Here is a 20,810-nt window from a genome sequence, read left to right on the forward strand (position 1 = left end):
ATAAACAAATGCCTGTTATAACTGTGAACCACAAAAGGGTTCCCATTTCAAAAACAGTATGAGCAAAGCTGCTGTAGTAAGCTTACATAGATACTGGGGTCTTGGAGATTGTAAGGTCTGAGGAACTCCTCAAAAGGCTCTCCCAGGTTGTGCTCCAAGAGTCCACGGATCAGCTGATACCTCTCCAGGTCTAAAGAGCAGTGGACAGAAGACAGGCTGCCATGGATGGACATGTCCGGGACAGCATGACTTATTTCCCTAAAAAGGAAATGAAACGCGTTCAAAACCTAAACTGGTAGCATGTTTGAATAAGGCAGAAAATAAGGACATGTGACTGACTTGTCAAGGTTGCGCTCCACTTTCAGCTTTAGATGGCAGCGCTCCTTTAGCAGCCTCTCTCCACTCCTACGTACTGCATAAGATGGGAAGATCAAGTCTGTTTCCAGATGCTTTCCAACACCATCCCATGGCTCACAGGGCAACCGCTCTGCTGCAAATATGTCCATCTCTTGAAGATCCAGAGCTATACAGTCTAGCAGACACACATGGTCTTCTGTAACACAAGAACATGTCAGTTACCACAAAAGTTTGGGCAAATATAAACATACAGAAGGATCCAAAGAACGAGTCCACCAGTAAAAATGCTTTTAGCATTGAGGTTAGGGTTGACTTCAAGATTACAACACTTTGGTGGTGCTAATCTGCTTCGAGATCAGTTGCACCCTATTTGTTTTCCACAATAAAGTGCATGTCAGATTCTGAGTGCTGACCTGGACTCAATGGCACATCTGCTTCTGGGATGGTTCCAAGGCCAGGCTGGGGTCTGCCCAGTGTAAATCCAGAAGTTGTGCTGGAACTTGAAGACTTTTTATTACTAGTCTTCCCAGAATCAGAGGCAGACTGGGCATCCTTCACTCGATCCTTAAGGAATGAATATTATGTTAATAAACAACCAAAGAGAGTTTAAAAAAATGTTAGTTACAAAAGCAGTACAGAAACGTAATTGAAAATAAGACTGAGATTTAGAAGATACTAACAAAAGTGTGAGCTTAGTTTAGTGTGAAATCCAGCCAAAATACTGATACAGAAAACATTGTAGGCATCAATTCTGTTTCATTTATGTAGGATAATTACTTAAAATTCCCAAATGCTTTACTAATCCTCAAAGACATGCATGGCTCAATTTTAATATATTGTTTTTGAACACTAAGATTTATAATGTTTTTAAAGACGTCTCTTCTGGTCACCAAGCCTGCATTTATTTGATTCAAAATACAGCAAAAGCAGTAATATAGTGAAATATTTTTACTATTTAAAATAACTGCATTCTATTTGAATACATTTCACATCTTCCTGTGATCAAAGCTAAATTTTCAGCATCATTACTCCAGTCTTCACTGTCACATGATCCTTCAGAAATCATAGTATGCTGATTTGCTATTCAAGAAACATTTTTTTATTATTATTACCAATATTTAAAACAGCTGAGTAAATTTTTTTTCAGGATTCTTTGATAATAGAAAGATCCAAAGATCAGCATTTATCTGAAATGAGGGGGATGGTATATAAATAATACTTTAATTTAGCAAGGATGCGTTAAATTCAAACGTGATGATAAAGACATTTATAATGTATAATGTTACAAAAGATTCCTTTTTCAGATAAATGCTTTTCTTCTGAACTTTCTATTCATCAAAGAAACCTGAAAAAATAATACTCAGCCGATTTCAACATAATAAAAATAAACGTTTCTTGAGCAGCAAATCAGAATATTAGATTTAGAAGGATCATGTGACTGGAGTAATGATGCAAAAAAAAATTCAGCTTTGAAATCACAGAAATAAATAACATTTTAAATTAGATTCAAATAGAAAACAGTTATTTTAAATTGTAAAAATATTTCAAAATTTTACTGTTTTTGCTGTACTTTGGATCAAATAAATGCATGCTTGGTAAAGAGACTTCTTTAAATAACATTAAAAATCTTAGTGTTCAAAAACTTTTGACTGGTAGTTTAGTTCACCCAGAAATGAAAATACATTATTTACTTCATGTCAACATCATAGAAAACATTTTAAATAATCTTTACATAGATCATTACCATAAAAATGCAAAATAATAATAATAATAATAATAATAATAGTAATAAAAAGAACATCATAGAGCAAGTAAATAATGCAGTGTCATTTTTGGGTGCCAATTACATTACATTTCATTGAATTGGAAAATCACTCAATGTGAAACTCAAAAAAGCAAAGAGAGAAAAGAGCAACCATCATATTACCAAATAAAAAAGCACACATCTGATTAGCATTCCCTGATACCTTATAATGTGACGGATCCTTGTATGAATTAGCATGCAAAATCAAATTCTTCAAACACAAATAATAAGATGAATGTTAATGTTCATGAACTTATATAATTAATTTGGGTCTCATATTCACACAAACTGCAGACAACCACACAGGTATGGTTAATTAAAGGTGAATCCATACTAACATATTTTTACCATGCAGAATACAGAATGGGACTACATCCATGAAGCACTTTCCTCAATGTTTGTTTGAGAAATTCACTTTAAGCTATCAACCCTCAATGCGTTTTCCCCTCCCAAGTCTTTTCACATTATGATCATTCTCAGAGCAAACCGACAAAAAAATGCTCCTTAAATGCATCCCACAGGTGCAGCGTGTATATGGTGATGGCAGGACTCACCAGAGAAGGGAAAAAGGTATGAGCCATTGTAAGTTTCTCTACCTTATCTCTGAGAGAGAAGGTGCCACGAGCGCCAGCAGGCAGAAAGCGGTTACGCACTCGGAGTTGGCCCAGGTTGGCCACTATGAGGCGTTTAGAGCGGGAGCTCTCTGGGATCAAGAGAACAGGAGCACCTGCCTCAATGTCCAGCAACACACGAGCAGCTCGCTGTGGACGCTCACGCACCTGTAGGGTAGAAAGTGAATTAAAACAATCTCCTTTAAAGATCACTACAATGTCATAGGCCTAGAATTAAATAACATCTCACTCCATGTCCGAATGAAGTCATCTATTTTTAAATGTTAAGCCAATTTAAAGCGATTATATGAAGGTATACAACATGACATAGTATTTTATATTTTCTTTCATCATGTTTAAACAATCTCAGTATGAAGTTGTTCATTTCGCTACAAAATAGTAATCATTAAATATGAGAATTATTTCACATTATATAAAAAGATGCAAATATTGCTGCTTTTGCTAATGAAAAGCATACGAAGGACAAAGGACTGAGAGCAAGACACGAGACTGCTCTAATGGGTAACTGCTGATCTCTAGTCTGTGGTATGTAAGAGGGGATTAGAGCCAGGATGGACAGCTCAGTGTCCGGCCTCATCACCAGTGTGTCCAGTTTGAAGGAAATGGGTGTTGACAACTTGTATAGCTCTATTTTGTCTCTGCAGGGAAGGAATGAGGACAGCTAGCTGATTACCCAAATTATCTGAGCAGCAATAGCTGGTCAGTTTTCCCAGAGATACATGCATCATTTATACTAGGCTGTACAAAGAAGACACAAGGATGGGCCAAATAAAGATTTAAGGATGTTATCTCAACATTTAAATTGAATTTAAAGGTTACCAATGAACAAACAGAATTAAAATGGGCCCTTACAGCCTGACCCTCAACGGCTGCTCTCTGCCTGCCCAGGACGTCCTGTAGCTGTGTGAAGTGCTGGATGAAGGCCACAACCTCTGCCTGAAATCGCTGGGTATGGACATACTGTACTGAGGCCATCTGAAGAGACACTTTCATATCATATTCCCGCTGCAAAAATGGGTCAGGTTCACCATACCTGGAGATAGAGGCAATGTCAAAATTAAATCATGGACATACAATATTTAAATGTAAATGTAATATGTATGAATAAAATAAAAGAGGGAGAAAATACTTGTGTATGTCATAGACAAGAGCCTCTCCGCCATGTGTTGTGAATCGCTCTCTGTATAGATCCCCGTGGGGTGTCAAATCACTCAGCGACAAACTTCCCAGACTTCCTTGCAATGCCAGATCTCCATCTAAAAGTGGGATGCACATACATTTAGCATGAATGATTTTCAGAAAAAAAGCCTTTTTCTGATTTAAACTAATTTTAGTATAATTATACACACCAATCATTTCCATATGCGTAAGCAGTTTAGAAACACTAGCTTTGGCAAGCTCATTTGACTTCTTCCTTAGTACCAGTGATAAAGCGTGAACCTGTGGAGAAAGTAGACAAGTCATTTCTTTATAGTTTATACTGTCCATATTTTTTAATGTAAGAAAACATGTTTATTATATATTATAGGGCCCTATGATCTGATGATGACAGAGATGAATAAATGAATAAATCAAAAGTAGATCAGTATACTTAACTCAAAATGTGATATGGACTAGTGTCTGTGAATATTAAATCGCAAAAAAGCTATTTAAATATGAATCCTGCATGTTCTACTCTGTGTGAATTACTGTATGAATATGTGAATATTTGATTACATGAATACAAAAACAATCTCTAGAACTGCTCTGAGATTCACTTCATGAGTATTTCACCATTTCTTTTGAGTAAAACTATTGTCAGATCATATACAAACAGAAACTAAAGGTCTTCACAGCAGCCCATCAAAATAAAAGTTAGGTTTAACTTGAAGAAATTGTGACATAAATATATTACTCAGTGTAATGATATAAAATAATATAAAATAAAAATATATATTTTTAAGGACTATTTACCAGAATAAATTATTTACCAGAATTAATTTAATTTATTTTTTATTTAAAAAAAAGACACAAATAACATAATAATAAATAAAATATAAAATATAATATAATATAATAAAACATAATTAATAAATTTATTAACTAGAGATGCTTTTGATTATTAAAATCTTTATGAAAATGTAAAATGTAAAAAATGTAAAAAAAAAAAAACAAAAAAAAAAACTGAATTTGGTAAAAACAACACAGAATTTCATAAGGCTATAAAACTGTAATTTTTGTTAATAAATTGCTGTTATATTGTGTAAGTTTCATGATTTTCAAATAATTAGACATACTTTTTGATTAATATTTGTGACCCTGGACCACAAAACGAGTCGTAAGTAGCACGGGTATATTTGTAGCAATAGCCAACAATATGTCAAAATTATCTATTTTTCTTTTATGCCAAAAATCATTAAGGATTTTAAGTAAAGATCATGTTCCATGAAGATATTTTGTAAATTTTCTAGCAAAAATATATCAAAACTTAATTTTTGATTAGTAATATGCATTGCTAAGAACTTCATTTGGACAACTTTAAAGGTGATATTAGATTTAATATTTAGATTTTTTTGCACCATCAGATTCCAGATTTTCCAAATACATAGATACATCAATGGAAATTAAAAAAAAAAAATTACCCTTATGACTGTTTTTGAGGCCCAGGGTCACATTTTTTTAAAAACATTATTTAACCATTAAAAAAGAGACCACAAAATTTTAAATTGGGAAAAAACTGAATCCAAGTTACAATGGAGAAAAAAAAAATTAAAAAACAAATTTGGGGAAAAAACTGAATTTGGGAAAAAATAAAACAGATTTCATAGGGCCCTAAAGTTTAAAAAAAAAAAAATTATTAATTGATATAATTTTTATAATTTCTTGCATTATTTCTACTGTACCTTTAAATCTAGCTTTGTATTGACCCTTTCCTCAATCTCTATATACAAGTCTCCCAGATCATTGAGGGCACTATTTTCCAGTAAGTGTTCATGTATAGGCTGAGGTGTGGTAGGCACTTTCACAGCATGATTATTAGCAGTAGAGCCGATGCCAAAGAAGTCTAGAATCATGACCCAGGTTTGAAGTGTGATGAGAATATCAAGGCAGTTGAAGTCCACATCCACACTACGGCCGATGCTGCCATATCTTGTCTTAAACTCTGGGTGTCGCCTATCAACCATTAGCACGTTGATATGTACCAAAGAATCATCAAAGTCTGGTCGTGGGTGTGGAGACGGAGTATGGCGGGATGGGGATGGAGGAGGGGTGCTGGGACACTCTGCATCCTTCTTGCTCTTCCGACTGGATGCAGATGGCGTACTGGGGTGCCTCTGATAGAATTGGAAAACATTTTGTGCCTCTTCAAATTGTGCTGGAAGAGAACGTGGCATTTCGGGGTACAGAACATTGGACGCTGTTGGGCAAGACTGTGAGAGGTATTCCTTTGGACTGAAGGTGGAGGCCTTTGGAGCACCTCTAGAGACCATGAGGTGTTTGTACTTTGATTCAGGGTTTGGCTCTAGCAGGTCTTCCATTAATAAAGAGTGAAGGGCTAGTTGGATGGAGACTGAATGGGGATGATCTTTAGTGAAGTCGCCCTCCAGGTCTTGAAAGCGCAGACTGACCAACCCTTGACATCCTTGGCTAAGATCTCCGCTCAACTGCACTTCCAGCTCGGAGAGCCGAAAGATGGCCCTCACTTGGGTAAAAGAGGGAGGCTGGAGAGGGGGGCTCTCGTTTTGCAGCGGAAGTGTTGCTGAAAGGGATGACGACAATGAGGAGTACGATAGGCCAACGTGAGGAGGGTCACGAGCAAAGAGTCCACCTTGCAGATCAGGGAAGCGATGTGGTTTAGAAGAGGAAGGCGTGGGAGGTGGTGGTGTGGGGAGATGACTGGGTGTTACTCTCTGGTCTTCAATGAAGGAGAGATTATCGAGAGTCTGAAGGACCTGCTCATATACAGGCTTGCACAGACACACCTGACAGAAAAGATGAAAAAGATGAAATCTGGAATTTATATACAGTATGATAAAGAGACAACTGTTATGTTTAGCATTTTAGCAAGTGCTTTACCTGGACAGAATCAACAAATCTGCCTTCCACTTTCATTAGCCCAGTGCTCTGGTAAGGTTCTTCACATGAAAAGGTAAAGTGTAAGTTTTCATCAATAGGGACTTTCTCAACAGTGAGCAGGATGGTGGCGTCTTTTAGAATATGAAATGCTGAAAGCAGAAGACATAGAGATTTAGATGTTCAAAAGTGCCTTGAAAATGCTTTCATGAAAGCGTCCCAAAATTTTATTGATGACCTACCTTTTCCCCGGCTTAAGTACTCAAAGAAGTCATATCGCGTAAATTGCGGCTCATTCATATTAATATTCCCGCCATGAGAAGGTGAAGGTCCAGATGTGGAGCTGCTGTTGAGTTGTGCTCCTTTTCCTAAAACCAAGTTGCTTGTGTTGAGTGAATAGAGTCTTATATCTTTTATTTCAACCTGAAGTTTCTCCCCTTCTGAGTCATGCCCTGTAACAAAGTTCTGAATTCGCATGCTCCCCAAATGTCCAACAAGCAATTCAGGGTGACCAGGTTTTCTAGGAATAGACACAACTGGGGATTCTATACTGACATCTAGAGTCAGCTTGACCAGGAAAGAATCCAAGCCTGGTTCCTTTTCGGGAACACAGAAATCATCTTCCTCAGAAGGGTCAAGTGTCCAGTTGCACTGACTCTGCCTCCTAGATCTTCTGTGTGGGTTCTCAAAGAGAGACACCATACCACTGTACTCTGCTGTTTTTGTTGCCAATACAGTAGAAACCTTTGTGGCTGCAGTCTTCAACATAGACCGGAAGTTGTCCTCTACTTCGTTTGCTGATAAACTGAGCTCCTTCAGGAACTTTGCTGAGTGGTTATAGTGTAAAGATGCCATCTGAAGTTTGAGGGAACATTCTCCCTGAGATTTTTCCATGAAGCGGAAACTCAAAGCTTCAGAGGGAGCCATGCCGGCAATGGAAAAGAATGCCACACCATCTGTGCTGTCTTCTACACTTCCAAGACTGACCACAAACTGACTTCTGCCACCTTCGTGAGTCAGGTCTACAAGCTGAATGCATCCTAGAGAACCATTGACATCTATTCGACTTCCCATTGAAACGTTGACTTTTGTCCCATTTATACTGGCCGTGGCAATTTTCATGCCTTTCTTCTCACCTCCCAAAACAGTCCCGGTAGTAACAGTTCGCAAAAGCAGCAAGTTCAACCTGTGAATTTCAACAGTTAACTCCTTATTCTGGTCATAAGTGGACTGAAAGTTCTCCTCGTTCTCTTCTCCATTAGTCAGTGGTGTTAGCTGTTGTGTTGGAGAGTTTTCATCCTTGGGGAAAGACTGTTGAAGGAATTTTAAAAGCTCTACTATGGTTTCAGGGTTAAGGATGATGTCCAGGTTGTTGACCTGCATGGAGGTTACCTGAAGAGAGCTGTCCAAGTTCATAGAGGGGCAGTCTGAGCTGACAAACTGATATTCCAACTTAATGAGTGCCTCTTGGTCTCTCAGGGGAGAGCCTCGTGGAGATGCCTTGTCAAAATCAAGATCTGAGAAGTTCCTGTGCAAACCTGGGAGTTCTGGAGATTTTCCATCTGTTGAAACAGGTGATGTGGGCTGGCTCTCTCGCAGACTTCCAGTAGGTACATCAAAACTTAGGTGTTTATGAGATGCAACAAGAAGGTCAAAGTCAGATCCATATGTCTGCAATGTGTCCACAAGATAGAGTCCATGGACTGTGAGGGAAACCATAGCATCATAAGGTCGCTTTACAAAATGTGTGTTTGTTCCAAATACTTTGAGAACAGAAATATACCGGCCTCCACTTTCAATGCCAAGTTGCATGTAATTGATGTTAAACTCTACAAGGAGAAGTCTAGATTCCACAAGCACCTCTCGAGTATGTTGCTCAAGTGTCATCACACTCTTGGTAAGATTTTTTTCAGAACCCTGAAGCTTCCAATCACTGTCTTCACTCTGGAAGATCTTCTCATGACGAAGTGTAAGAGGGTCAGGGGATTTGAGATTCTCACCCTGTTTGTCACCTCCATCTGCCCCTGAATTACCAAGTCTAGCTAGGCAGCTTTTCAAGGCAGTCATCTTCTCCAGGTTAATGTGCACTTTGAGGTCTGGTAGTGTTCCTGAGAGAATAGCCCCTGGAAACTGAGGGTCTGATGTGTACCGCAGTCTTTGCTCTAGCTGGAGTAGGACATTGAATTTCTCCACCACATGAGTGGGGCCCACTTCACTGTCCTGTAGATGCTTCCAGTTATCTTTATAGTGACCAACCATGATCTGGAGGTCATTGAAAGATAAGGAGTACTTCTCATATAGGTTCTTGTTGACAATTTGGGCACCTTCTGTTGACTTAAGGCTGGTGATATCACAGGGCCTCTCCTGACCTTTGACATCCACCTCTTTCTCTGGAGGTGGAGTCCCAGGAGGTGTTGCTAATGGTGTCTGGAATTCTTCATCACTTTCTCCTTCTGTCTGAGAGGTCTTAGGAATTGTTTTATGATCTTCTGTGGGAGGAAAATAAAAGTGTCACAAGTTGCCATCAACTGCAGTAAATTCAGAATGTATGGAAAGGCTACAGCAGAAAATTAGATTTGACTAGAACTAGTTACCTTGGGAATTAGTAAGAAGAATACGCCCAAGGTCTACCACAACTAGCATGGGGTCTTCAGACTGAAAATCATCTGGAAAGATGACTTGAGGGGCACATATATCTAATTTCATAGTCCAATGCTTACTGTTCTCCTGTGAAAGTAAAACCACAGCAGAATTATTACAATATCTAATTGAGACTGATGAACTGACTGCAATTAAATAAAGTGTCTTCTCTTACAATGAACTCTCCAACCAGTAGCTGATCAATGGTTTGTCTGATTTCTGCCTTGGTTTGCATCTTCAGCTTGTTGTATTGCCTTCTGGCTGCTTCGGCCACTCTCAGCTCTAACTCAGACTGATATCCAAATCCTGGAAAATGTCATATAAACCATGTAATGATATTTCACAAAACCAATTCAAACTAATTTAAGAGGGATGCTTATGCTCAATGCGCACCCGAGGTGTGGACTCTTCCTTTGTAGAAAAACTCAGCCACTTTCTTGATAGCCTGAGGGTTATAAATGATATTGAGAGGACTGGTATTGACCTCCAGTCTCCTCTCAAATGTACTCCTTATTGGATTACGTTCATAAATCATCTCAAAGACAGGAGATAATTCTACATCAGAGGCTGAAAAAAGACAAAATAAGATCTTAATCAGCCTTCATAGATATTTATTTACATATGTGTATTTTCATACAATAGATATATGTTTTTAATTGATTACTCACATAGATTGTTCTTTTCTGTGCAGTTAGTCTGGCCAAAAGGTTGACTGATAGCAACAGCAACTTTGTCCTTAAAATATAAGGAAGTTATTTGAAATATTTTATTACAGTTACATATATTTTAAGCACATGCAGATTACTGTTTTATGGCAACAAGTAAGTTTAAATGTAAGAAAAAAAAAACTAACTGGTTTTGGTGAAACAAGGACAGGAAAAATGGAGCCCTGGGTAGTGAGATCACGCAGAAACAGCCCACCAAGTTTCACTGTTAGTAATGAAGACTCTGAGCGAGGAAGAGACTCAACTCCGATCTTCACACCTGTGAAACAAAATTAAAAATGTAAAATCAACATTCAAAATTGATTCTAAGCCACTGAGTCTTGTTATTGCAATAATAAGTAAATATATGTGTATACATATATAAAAAAACCTGAAAACTCCAGCTGAATGACTCCGCTCTCATTTAAAAGAGGTTTCATTTTGTCTTGATGGTACAGGGTGACAGCTGCTTTCTCAAGGATAAAGTCCAACCGTGCAAAGAGATGATCCCTTCTTGTAAAGGTATTCAGTGTTTGTGAATCCTCCAAAGGATCAAAGAGATCATCTGTCTCAGCTGTTTGAAAGAGAGAGGGGACTCGATACATGGTGCATAATACTATGGAGGTCATATACAAACAAAACTTTGCACAATAAATTACTACATTTAGAAATAATTTAATAATCATATTTATAAACCTATTTTCCAGTTAGCATAAATGGAAAGCTCACCAAGAATTTCCCATTGGGCAGTGCCTGGTAAAAGGTCATCTGAAACTGGTTGTCCATCTGGCCCGCTTTCGCTTCCCCCATACCAGCCACCCCAACCTGGGAACCAAGACTGCAGATACTGGATCATGCCAGAACTCCCACTTTTAGGTATAGAGCCTGAGGGAGAGGTGTCTGGGGTCTCGTTTATCATAGGCTCTCGTAGATTCTAAACGGATATGAGGGATGAATAAAATACATGATTAAGTAGTGTTATGAGGGATTCGATTTAACAAAATGTATGGACAGAAATTATGTTGATACTATCAATTATGCAATGTTTTTTTTTGGATATCTTCAACATTAGGCTACACCATATAACCCGTGACTTTCTACTGTGACATTTTCAAGACCCACAACTGTGCCACTAAAGTAAGTCAGCTCAGCTTGCCTCTGCAATTTCCTCATGTTTGCGGAAAGAGACATAAACAGTTTCCCGGAGAATCTGCAACTCCTCCAGTGTCTGTTCGTCTGTTCATCTTCAATCCTCTCTAACTCACTCTGTCGATGTGGGAGACACAGATTACAGATTATGTAAGATTTCAAACTCAAGAACCATTAATGCAAAGGTGAAAACCAAGACATTGTGGCAATCGAACTCTTCAGTCCTGGAAGTCTATAATTCTTACCTCCTCATGTGGACTCAAAGTAACTCCCTTAAGCCACTGGATATACAGGCTAGTGTAGAGTTTGGCATCACGCGCCCTGTGCAGAGCAAAGTCCCAGCTTCTCTGTCTGCGCTGTTCTCTGATCTCATTCAGGTTGGCATTAATGGCAAACATCCACCACTGCCGACAGCTTCAACATTAAAGCAGACATTATTCTAGTAAACAATACCATGGTGAAACTAAATATTTTGAGGTTTTAATCAACATGGCCTTTTAAGAGATTTTTAAAGCTTATTTCAAAACATATTTAGGATTGTTTGAAAGTGAAAAGAAAAAAATCTCATTACTTTCCAGAAATGGGAAATTTTGGTCTCCACTTTCGAAAAAGCATCTCCCTTTCTCGCCGGCCCAGTTCTTTGAGGAATGCCATCATCTGTTGATACTGAACCTGTAATCAAGCACCAAAATATATAAATAACTGTAACTGAAGCACATTTAAAAGGTGACATCATCACACAAATCAATCAAACAACAAAAAGTTTTCAGGTTTACAAGCTATTTCAGCCAAATATTACTTGGAGTGCTCATATTAGCTAAAAGAAAACAGCCTATAGGAAAGGTCCACATATGAGATCTGAAATTTTCAGAAAAAATAGTACCTGTGACAGACGAAGTGAGAGGGGTTCCAGTTGCACTTGGCCCTCAATGCGAGGCGTATTACGAGATCGTAGTGGTTCTTTAGAGGCATTCCTCCTTAACAGCACTGAGGCACATACTGGCTCAAATATATACTGATGCTCACGGCTCTGCATACATTTACTCATCATCTCCTGTAATTGATCGTGAAACTGTTTAGAAGAAGCACTAGCCATTGCGCTATTGAGTGACCTGATATTATCAAAAACCTACCTGTACTTCTGTTGAGGGAAGATCTCCAAGCATGGTGCACTCTGTGTCCCAGTACACACTGAATTCACCGATTTCCAGCTCCTTCTGCCGAATAAGCTTCTGAGCCTGTGAGTGAAGAGTTTACCTTTTATGTTCCAGACAGAGACACAGCCACTTCATGAAGATACCAAATAATACGGATAACTCACTGGTTCTTTAGAGCAGTTCTGTGCAGATACATTCTTGATACAAACACCAAAGGCATAAGGTTTCTCAGGGTCGGAGAAATCATCTTCGAATCGTAAGTGGACACCTTGAATTTTCAACTAAGGACATATAGAGAATAGCATAATCAATGTATATTTCTGAAATTAAACTATAAGAACAGCAGAATGCAAGGAAAAAAAACTATGACAATAGTAAAAATTACCTCTATGTTTTCAACTATTCTAGTCACAACAGACGCTGTGGCAGAGTACCAGTAAGATTCTCCTTTCTGCTCACATTCACTCTGATAAAATACAAAACGGTTATTAAACACATTAAATTGCAAATTTCATATATAAAAAGTTTAAAGTGATTCACAGATCATAGTACAGAAAAGCAAACTTTAAGGCATTAACAGTGCAATATTAATAGAAATATATAAAAGTATATTAAATAAATAAATAAAATATATAAAAATAGATATTTAACAGAAGTTTCAGTAAAAAGCTATATTTTCAGAAGTTTAAATGCTTGGAGCATTTCTCATTTTTGACTAATTTTTCTAGCAAAATGGCTTAAAGCAAAAAAATAATTAAAAATGTACAAATTTTAATCACTTATAGTGAAAAAACAACATCAGTATTTCAATATTTTCTAACAACCTGTACCTTCCACTTGTCCTCTAGTGCTTTGAGCAGCTGTTTCTTCTGCTCTCTCTCAGCTTCTCTTTCTCGCACCTCATCATATTCCTGTGGGGGGGCAGGGCCAATAATCAGGTTCAGCTGGGACATGCAGATGACCCATGGGTCACTGTGCGGTCGATAAAAAGGGATCTGGAGGGTGATCTTCCCAATAACACCTGGAAAAAAATACACACAATATCTATTAAATATATATAAAATTTTACATTTACAGCAGTTTTCAAAAGTTAATGTTTTTGAAAAACATATCTTCTGCTCACCAAAGCTGCATTTATTTGATTAAAACTACAGTAAAAACAGTAATATTGTGAAATATTATTACACTTGGAAGTAACTGAATTTTCGATTTGAATACAGTTTAAAATATTATTTATTCCTTTGATGGCAAAGCTGAATTTTCAGCATCATTACTCCAGTCTTGTATGTCACATGATCCTTAAGAAATCATTCTAATATGCTGACTTGGTGCTTAAGAAACATTTATTATTATCAACATTGAAAACAGTTCTATTTATTATTTTTGTGTAACATTTTATCATTATCATCAATTATCATTTGTGTACAATTGGGATTTTTGATGAAGAAAGTAAAAAAAAAAACAGCATTTAGCTGAAATTGAAAGCTTCTGTAACAAGGTAAAGGTATTTATTGTCACTTTTGATCAATTAATGCATCCTTACTGATGAAAAGTATTAATTTAATTCCTTTCAAAAAAAATTACTGACCCTAAACTTTGCAACAGTTGTGTATAATGTTACAAAATGTTACTATTTAAGATAAATGCTGTTCTTTTCAACATTTCTTAAGCAGCAAATCAGCATATTAAAATTATTTCTGAAGGATCATGTGACACTGAAGACTGGAGTAACGATGCTGAAAATGTAGCTTTGCCAACAACACAGAAATAAATTGTATTTTAAGATATATTCAAATAGAAAACACTTATTTTAAATTGTAGAAACATTTCACAATTTACCTGTTTTTGCTGTATTTTGGATAAGAGTCTTCTTATCGTAACAATCAACAACGTTTGAACGGTAGTGTATATGAGGAAGAATATCCAGATAATCCTGTTCTCACATACTTCTGCTGTGCAAGAGTTTCCTTAATTCTTACAATTAAGATCACAAGATACAAATACCTAACCCTTAGTAAGAATAAATAACATTTCACTTGATGTTTGTGCAAAGGCAGCCAGTAAATGCTTAATGAAAATCAAAATACATTAATTTTAAAGTTTAAAGATGCATTTAGTTTTATACTGAAAACATAAATATTACTTCTGACAACTATGCTTAAAGTGGCATACAAACACAACATTAATACTCCACTCATCTCTGGCCTAAGAAAAGCTGATTTACTCAAAATAAAGTTCCCATGCTGGGATAGCATGACCAGCCAAATACTACTCATATCATCTTGAAAAGCCTCTCTATAAACTTTTTTTGGTTTGATAAATGAATGTAATCAGCAGATTATTTCCATAAGGGCATACCGACATGTATAGTATAAAGTCCAAGGTGATTGTCATATCAGCCAGCAAAACAAACAAATTACTTACTGAATGTCTAACTAGTTACAGCTCAAACGCTGGACTAATACTAACCTGCTTTGACCTCAAAGGGCAGATCAAATCCTCGGAGAGCATCTTTTCTTAGTGGGAGGTTCTCCAACTCCACTGCCCCTGGATCAACACAAAAAGTAAACTTCACAAAAAGATACACAACACAGACAGAAGCCTTGATAAGTACAGACTAAAACAAATGCATTTAAATACCTTTGAGAAGAGCTATAGAGAGCTGGTCAGTGTTTAGGTTGCTCACATATTTGCCCAGATATGTGTTGAGCACCCAGGCAACAAGTCCCTCCAACATTATAGGAAGGGAAGAGTGCACTGAGATCAGTCAGTTAAAGTAAATCCTAGCAGCTGGTGAACTTCACAGTTAGCGTTCACTCCAGTCATCTGAAGTCTGAGAACACAAAGAAAATGCAAAGTTTGTAGCAGTGTTCCAGAGTCAGTGGATCTCAGCCTTTTTGACTTCAAAGCAAACTACTGTCTACAACAATATTTAAAGGCCTCTTGAATTCTTTAGTTATTTGTGATTTATTGGATAAAGATTAAGGACTTGCTATCTGATAAAATATTTTAGAACTTCAAATGGAATTTGAATTTTTCCAGGTCTAGGACATTTTCACTTAAGATCAGGCTACATCATATATTCAGGTTTTTCAGGATTGTGAGAACTGTGGTTCCTTAAAGAAAAAAAAGTTGCTTAAGGAAGCAGGGAAATATATATATATATATATATATATATATATATATAAAAATAAAAATGAAATAATATAAAATACCTTTTTTTTTACCTTTATTTAAAATGAGAAAAAAATCATCTGAAAAAATTGTGGACTATATAAAGTTTTTGAAAAGTAAGATTTTTAATACATATAATTATATATATATTAAAATGTAACTTATTCCTGTGATTTCAAAGCTGATTTTTTTAGCATCATTACTCCAGTCTTCAGTGCCACATGATCCTTCAGAAATCATTCTAATATTCTGATTTGCTGCTCAAAAAACATTTATTATGTCGAAAACAGCTGAGTAGAATTTCTTTGCTTCTTTGATGAATAGTAAGTTCAGAAGAACAGAACTGATCTGAAATAGAAATATTTTGTAACATTATAAATGTCTTTATCATCACTTTTGATCAATTTAAAGCATCCTTAAAAGAATCCTGAAAAAATGTACTCAACTCTTTTAAATATTGATAATAATTATCATAAATGTTTCCTGAACAGCTAATCTAATATCAGAATGTTTTCTGAAGGATCATGTGACACTGAAAACTGGTGTAATGTTGCTGAAAATGTAGCTTTGATCACAGGAATAAATTACATTTTAAAATATATTTAAATAGAAAACAGTTATTTTAAATAGTTAAACATAGTTTTAAAATCGTACCTTTTTTTAAGTGTACTTTGGATCAAATAAATGCTGGCTTGGTGAGCAGAAGAGACTTATTTAAAAAAAAAATGTAAATCTTACTGTTCAAAAACTTTTGACTGGTAGTGTACATGCTACATAATGAATATTATGTAGTATCCTGAAATCCCATCAAAAGACAAAATATTAAAGAATAAATATTATTAAACCAAAACATAATGGCTGGTTTCATAGACAAGGCTTAGCCTAAAAAGGATTAGGCCATAGTTCAATTAGGATATTTAAGTAATTTTCAAAAACGTGTCTTAGAAAAATGCATTACTGGTGTGCATCTTGAGACAAAAAGATGAGTCTGTGCAAGTTTCTTTCAGTTGAAACAGCTCAGACTTACATTTTAGTCTAGGACTAGGCTTAAACCTTGTCTGTGAAACCGGGGCAATATATTTGGTTCATTATAAAAAATCCATGCTTATTGTCTTTGGTTTGTTTTGAACACATAGAATCACAACTCTGACCCCTAAGTGAATAATATCAGGAGTTCAATGCTTGTTCTGTCTAATTTGAAATCATCTCAAGGCCTGGACGCTTCGTGAGTCCCCCTAGTGGGCCCTGGCTCCCTAGCTGAGACCCACTGACTTAAACAATTATTTTCCAAACTAAAACAAACAGACAAAACCATTACAAGTGATTTTCTGAATATACACTAGACAATTTCTACAGTTTGTACAGTAGAACCTTAGGGGCTGACAGCCTCAGTCACTTTACCTGCATCTTTTTCCATACAGTGAAAGTGAAAGTGGGTCTCTCATTTTGCAACTCATGATGGTGAATGAATACAGACAGAATAAACATTTTAACTACGTAGTGAATTACCATGGTTATGAGACCGTCTGATCCTCGGTCAACCGCAGTCTATAATCATTTCAGTCCAAATAAAGTTAAGATCTCCACTGTCCAAGCCAAGCAAAGTCCTCCTTGCTGGAGAGAAGCTGTCCTTGCTGGCTAAAAAGAAAGTAAAATATCTCCTTTCTTATTAAAGACCCTTACATAACACGGCGCAGCTGACAACCACAAACGAAAACAAACTAGTGCTTGTGACGAACAAGACAGCACAGATCTCTGTGACTCAGAGGCAGTGACACAGGGGCAGCGCTAGCATGTGCGCTCGTCCTTTAGCATTGCGCGACAACTGCCTGCCAACTTTAAAACATGACAAACAACTGAACAGAGCGACCGGTCACAGTCCGTAGTTTAGTTCTGCACTGACCCGAGTCCCTTGCGAAATACGCCCTGACCTGTAGACACAATTAGTCGTAGGTCCTCTGCGCCCATCTCTCAACTTCCAACATGTCAAACTGACTGAATTCATGAAGCGCTTCCTGGAACCAGCGACGCTTCCGGTCACATGCCAAAACAAAGCGCTTTCTACCTACGTCATTGGGGTAAATGGTCGTCATGTGACATCTAGCGTTTGGGGGGCAATCTGATAGTACATTAATTACTGCTGGGCTGTTCAGTGATGACGCAAATATGGGGTCTTGAGTAATTAGATACAGTAATAAAGCGCCAGACGATATCAGATTGATCTATTTTTGTGCGCAGTCATATCGTTTTCGATGGTGCAGTTCCGGTTTCATACATGCGGGGGCGGAAGAGACGCGTACAGTGGCGGCAAGTGATGTTCAACTTCAACAAGGTGGCCAAATGATAACATTTCGAGGTAAGAATGCTTTGTAAACGACGACTACTATTTATATATATATAACCGGGTTACTGTGTAGTATAATATTTGTTTATTACACAAACTAATTTCCAACAAGCGGGAAATTCAGACAACATACAGTTTAACTTAAGACTAAAGTAACATTGTTTAAAAAATTACGTAAAACTGATTTTAATATATCACAAAACAGTAGCAAATAAAAACAGTAGCAAATGCGTTTAAAAAAATATTTATTTACAGTTGAGGTCAAAAGTTTTCATACACCTTGCAGAATGTGCAAAATGTAAATTATTTTACCAAAATAAGAAGGATCATATACAATGCATGTTATTTTTATGTAGTACTTACCTGAATAAGATATTTCATATATATATATATATATATATATATATATATATATATATATATATATATATATATATATATATAGTCCACAAGAGAAAATAATAGTTGAATTTATACATTTTTGAATTTATAAAAATGAATTTATAAAAATTGAGAATTCAGAAGTTTAAACACAAAATATTAATAATACTGTGTTGTTACCTGATTTTTTGTTGTTGTTGTTGTTGTTGTTGTTGTTTTTTGTTTTTGTGATAGTTGTTCATGAGTCCCTTGTTTGTCCTGAACAGTTAAAAAAAATCTTTCCGGTCCCACAAATTCTTTGGGGTTTTCATCATTTTTCCAACAATGACTTATGACTTTGAGTGAGCATTTGAACTTTCTGTAATAGTTGCATATGAATCCCTCAGTTGTGCTCAGTGTGAAAATATGGATCTCAAAATCAAAGGGTTCGAATACGCAAAAATGCTGAAAAACCAAAGAATTTGTGGATTTTTCGGAAGAACAGCGGGCAGTTTAATGGTTTAGGACAAACAAGGGACTCATGAACAACTATCACTAAACAAAAACAAAAAACACAGCTGTGGATCATTCAGGTAACAACATAGAATTAAGAATAAAGCGTATGTAAACTTTTGAACTGGGTAATTTTTATAAATACAACTATTATTTTCTCTTGTGGACTAGATGTAAAAGTCTTTTATGTGAAATAACTTATTCAGGTCAGTACTAAATAAAAAATAACATGCATTTTGTATGATCCCTCTCATTTTGGTAAAATAACATTTTGCAGATTCTGCAAGGTGTATGTAAACTTTTGACCTTAACTACATAATGTATTTAATATTATAAAAAAATATGAATAATGATTTAATAGAATACACACACACACACACACACACACACACACACACATGTTGGGTTTACATGTTTTATGGGGACATTCCATAGGCGTAATGGTTTTTATACTGTACAAACCGTACTTTCTATCGCCCTACACCTACCCTACACCTAAACCTAGCCCTCACAGGAGATTGTGCATACTTTTACTTCATCCAAAAAACTCATTGTGCATGATTTATAAGCCTGTTTCCTCATGGGGACCTAAGAAATGTCCCCACAATGTCAAAATCTACTGGTATTCCTATCCTTGTGGGGACATTTGGTCCCCACAACGTGATGAATACCAGGTACACACATACACACACACACACACACACACACACACACACACACACACACACAGTATATTATATATAATATAGTACAGTAATATTTTTTTTGTATGATGTAAAATGATGATGTAATGTAAGCTTCATTAAACAATTTACATTATTATTCAAGTTAAGTTAGTTCAAGAAATTTTTATTACACTCCAATCATTTATATTCTTTATTAACCTCTCAGCCATACTGCTTATAGTAATACCCACACACAATTATGTATACAAATGTTTCTCTGGACCACAAAACCAGTCTTAAATAGCACAGGTATATTTGTAGCAATAGCCAAAAATACATTGTATGGGTCAAAATTATCAATGTTTCTTTTAAGTGAAAGATCATGTTCCATGAAGATATTTTGTAAATTTTCCACCGTAAATATATCAAAACTTAAATATTGATTAGTAATATGCATTGCTAAGAACTTCATTTGGACAAACTTAAAGGCGATTTTCTCAGTATTTAAAATTCTTGCACCCTCAGATTCCTGATTTTCAAATATTTGTATCTCGACCAAATATTGTCCTATCTTAAACCATACCATCAATAGAAAGCTTTTTTATTCAGTTTTCAGATTATGTATAAATCTTAGTTTCAAAAAATGGACCCTTATGACTGGTTTTGTGGTCCAGGGTCACAAATGTATTATTAAATTCACTGTGCAGGGTATCATATTTAATAATCATTAAATTTATCTCATTTATCTCTTCTGTTAAGCAGCAGCGTGTTCATGCATCTCTAATTACTAAACCTCACTACAGCAATTCCATGAATTCATTAGATCTGACAAAATGCACTAAGCGGTGTAATCCATGCAGACCATATATCTAGTGTAATCCCCCAGCTATACCAGGCTTTAGGGTTAGGAACAACCGTAGGGGTTGTTGTTCCATCCTCCCTTCATGCATTTCAGGGGCAAGTATAAGGACTGTTTGCCATATATCTTGAGATGAAATGCACCACTCTTCTGAGCACATAAAATAACAATAATCCCAGCACATGTGGAGCTCTGCACCCCCCTGGCTGGTCGTGTGCATTCACATAATCCCAGCCTGCCTACAATAGCATAGAAGGCCATCTGTTCAGCTCATAGCCCTTTAAAACCTCACATCTGGATAGTGGAGTGGGGCCAGTGGTCTTTCTCTCTCTTTTAGTCTATATCTCTTTTTTTCCCCTCCCATATGAAGTTCACAATTGCGATGACATATTCTGTCAC

At 36.4% G+C, this 20,810-nt stretch overlaps 1 protein-coding gene across 1 annotated transcript in view; it reads right to left on the bottom strand.

Moving 5' to 3' along the window:
* Window positions 1-15,233, bottom strand: part of vps13d (vacuolar protein sorting 13 homolog D) — a 57,673-nt gene extending 42,440 nt beyond the window's left edge. Inside the window, 28 exon segments of the mRNA XM_073822610.1 lie at window positions 87-258; window positions 340-553; window positions 771-921; window positions 2,716-2,940; window positions 3,646-3,826; window positions 3,923-4,049; window positions 4,143-4,233; window positions 5,676-6,755; window positions 6,850-6,998; window positions 7,089-9,335; window positions 9,441-9,573; window positions 9,662-9,792; window positions 9,880-10,053; window positions 10,155-10,221; window positions 10,340-10,470; window positions 10,582-10,764; window positions 10,920-11,124; window positions 11,347-11,427; window positions 11,430-11,456; window positions 11,585-11,753; window positions 11,911-12,011; window positions 12,223-12,393; window positions 12,473-12,577; window positions 12,661-12,777; window positions 12,882-12,962; window positions 13,327-13,517; window positions 14,966-15,043; window positions 15,137-15,233. Of these exon segments, the coding sequence (XP_073678711.1) occupies window positions 87-258; window positions 340-553; window positions 771-921; window positions 2,716-2,940; window positions 3,646-3,826; window positions 3,923-4,049; window positions 4,143-4,233; window positions 5,676-6,755; window positions 6,850-6,998; window positions 7,089-9,335; window positions 9,441-9,573; window positions 9,662-9,792; window positions 9,880-10,053; window positions 10,155-10,221; window positions 10,340-10,470; window positions 10,582-10,764; window positions 10,920-11,124; window positions 11,347-11,427; window positions 11,430-11,456; window positions 11,585-11,753; window positions 11,911-12,011; window positions 12,223-12,393; window positions 12,473-12,577; window positions 12,661-12,777; window positions 12,882-12,962; window positions 13,327-13,517; window positions 14,966-15,043; window positions 15,137-15,233 (6,879 nt within the window).
* Between the last annotated feature and the right edge of the window lie 5,577 nt (window positions 15,234-20,810).

This window comes from Garra rufa, chromosome 18 (genome assembly GCF_049309525.1).
Source record: "Garra rufa chromosome 18, GarRuf1.0, whole genome shotgun sequence".
Lineage (NCBI taxonomy): Eukaryota > Metazoa > Chordata > Actinopteri > Cypriniformes > Cyprinidae > Garra > Garra rufa.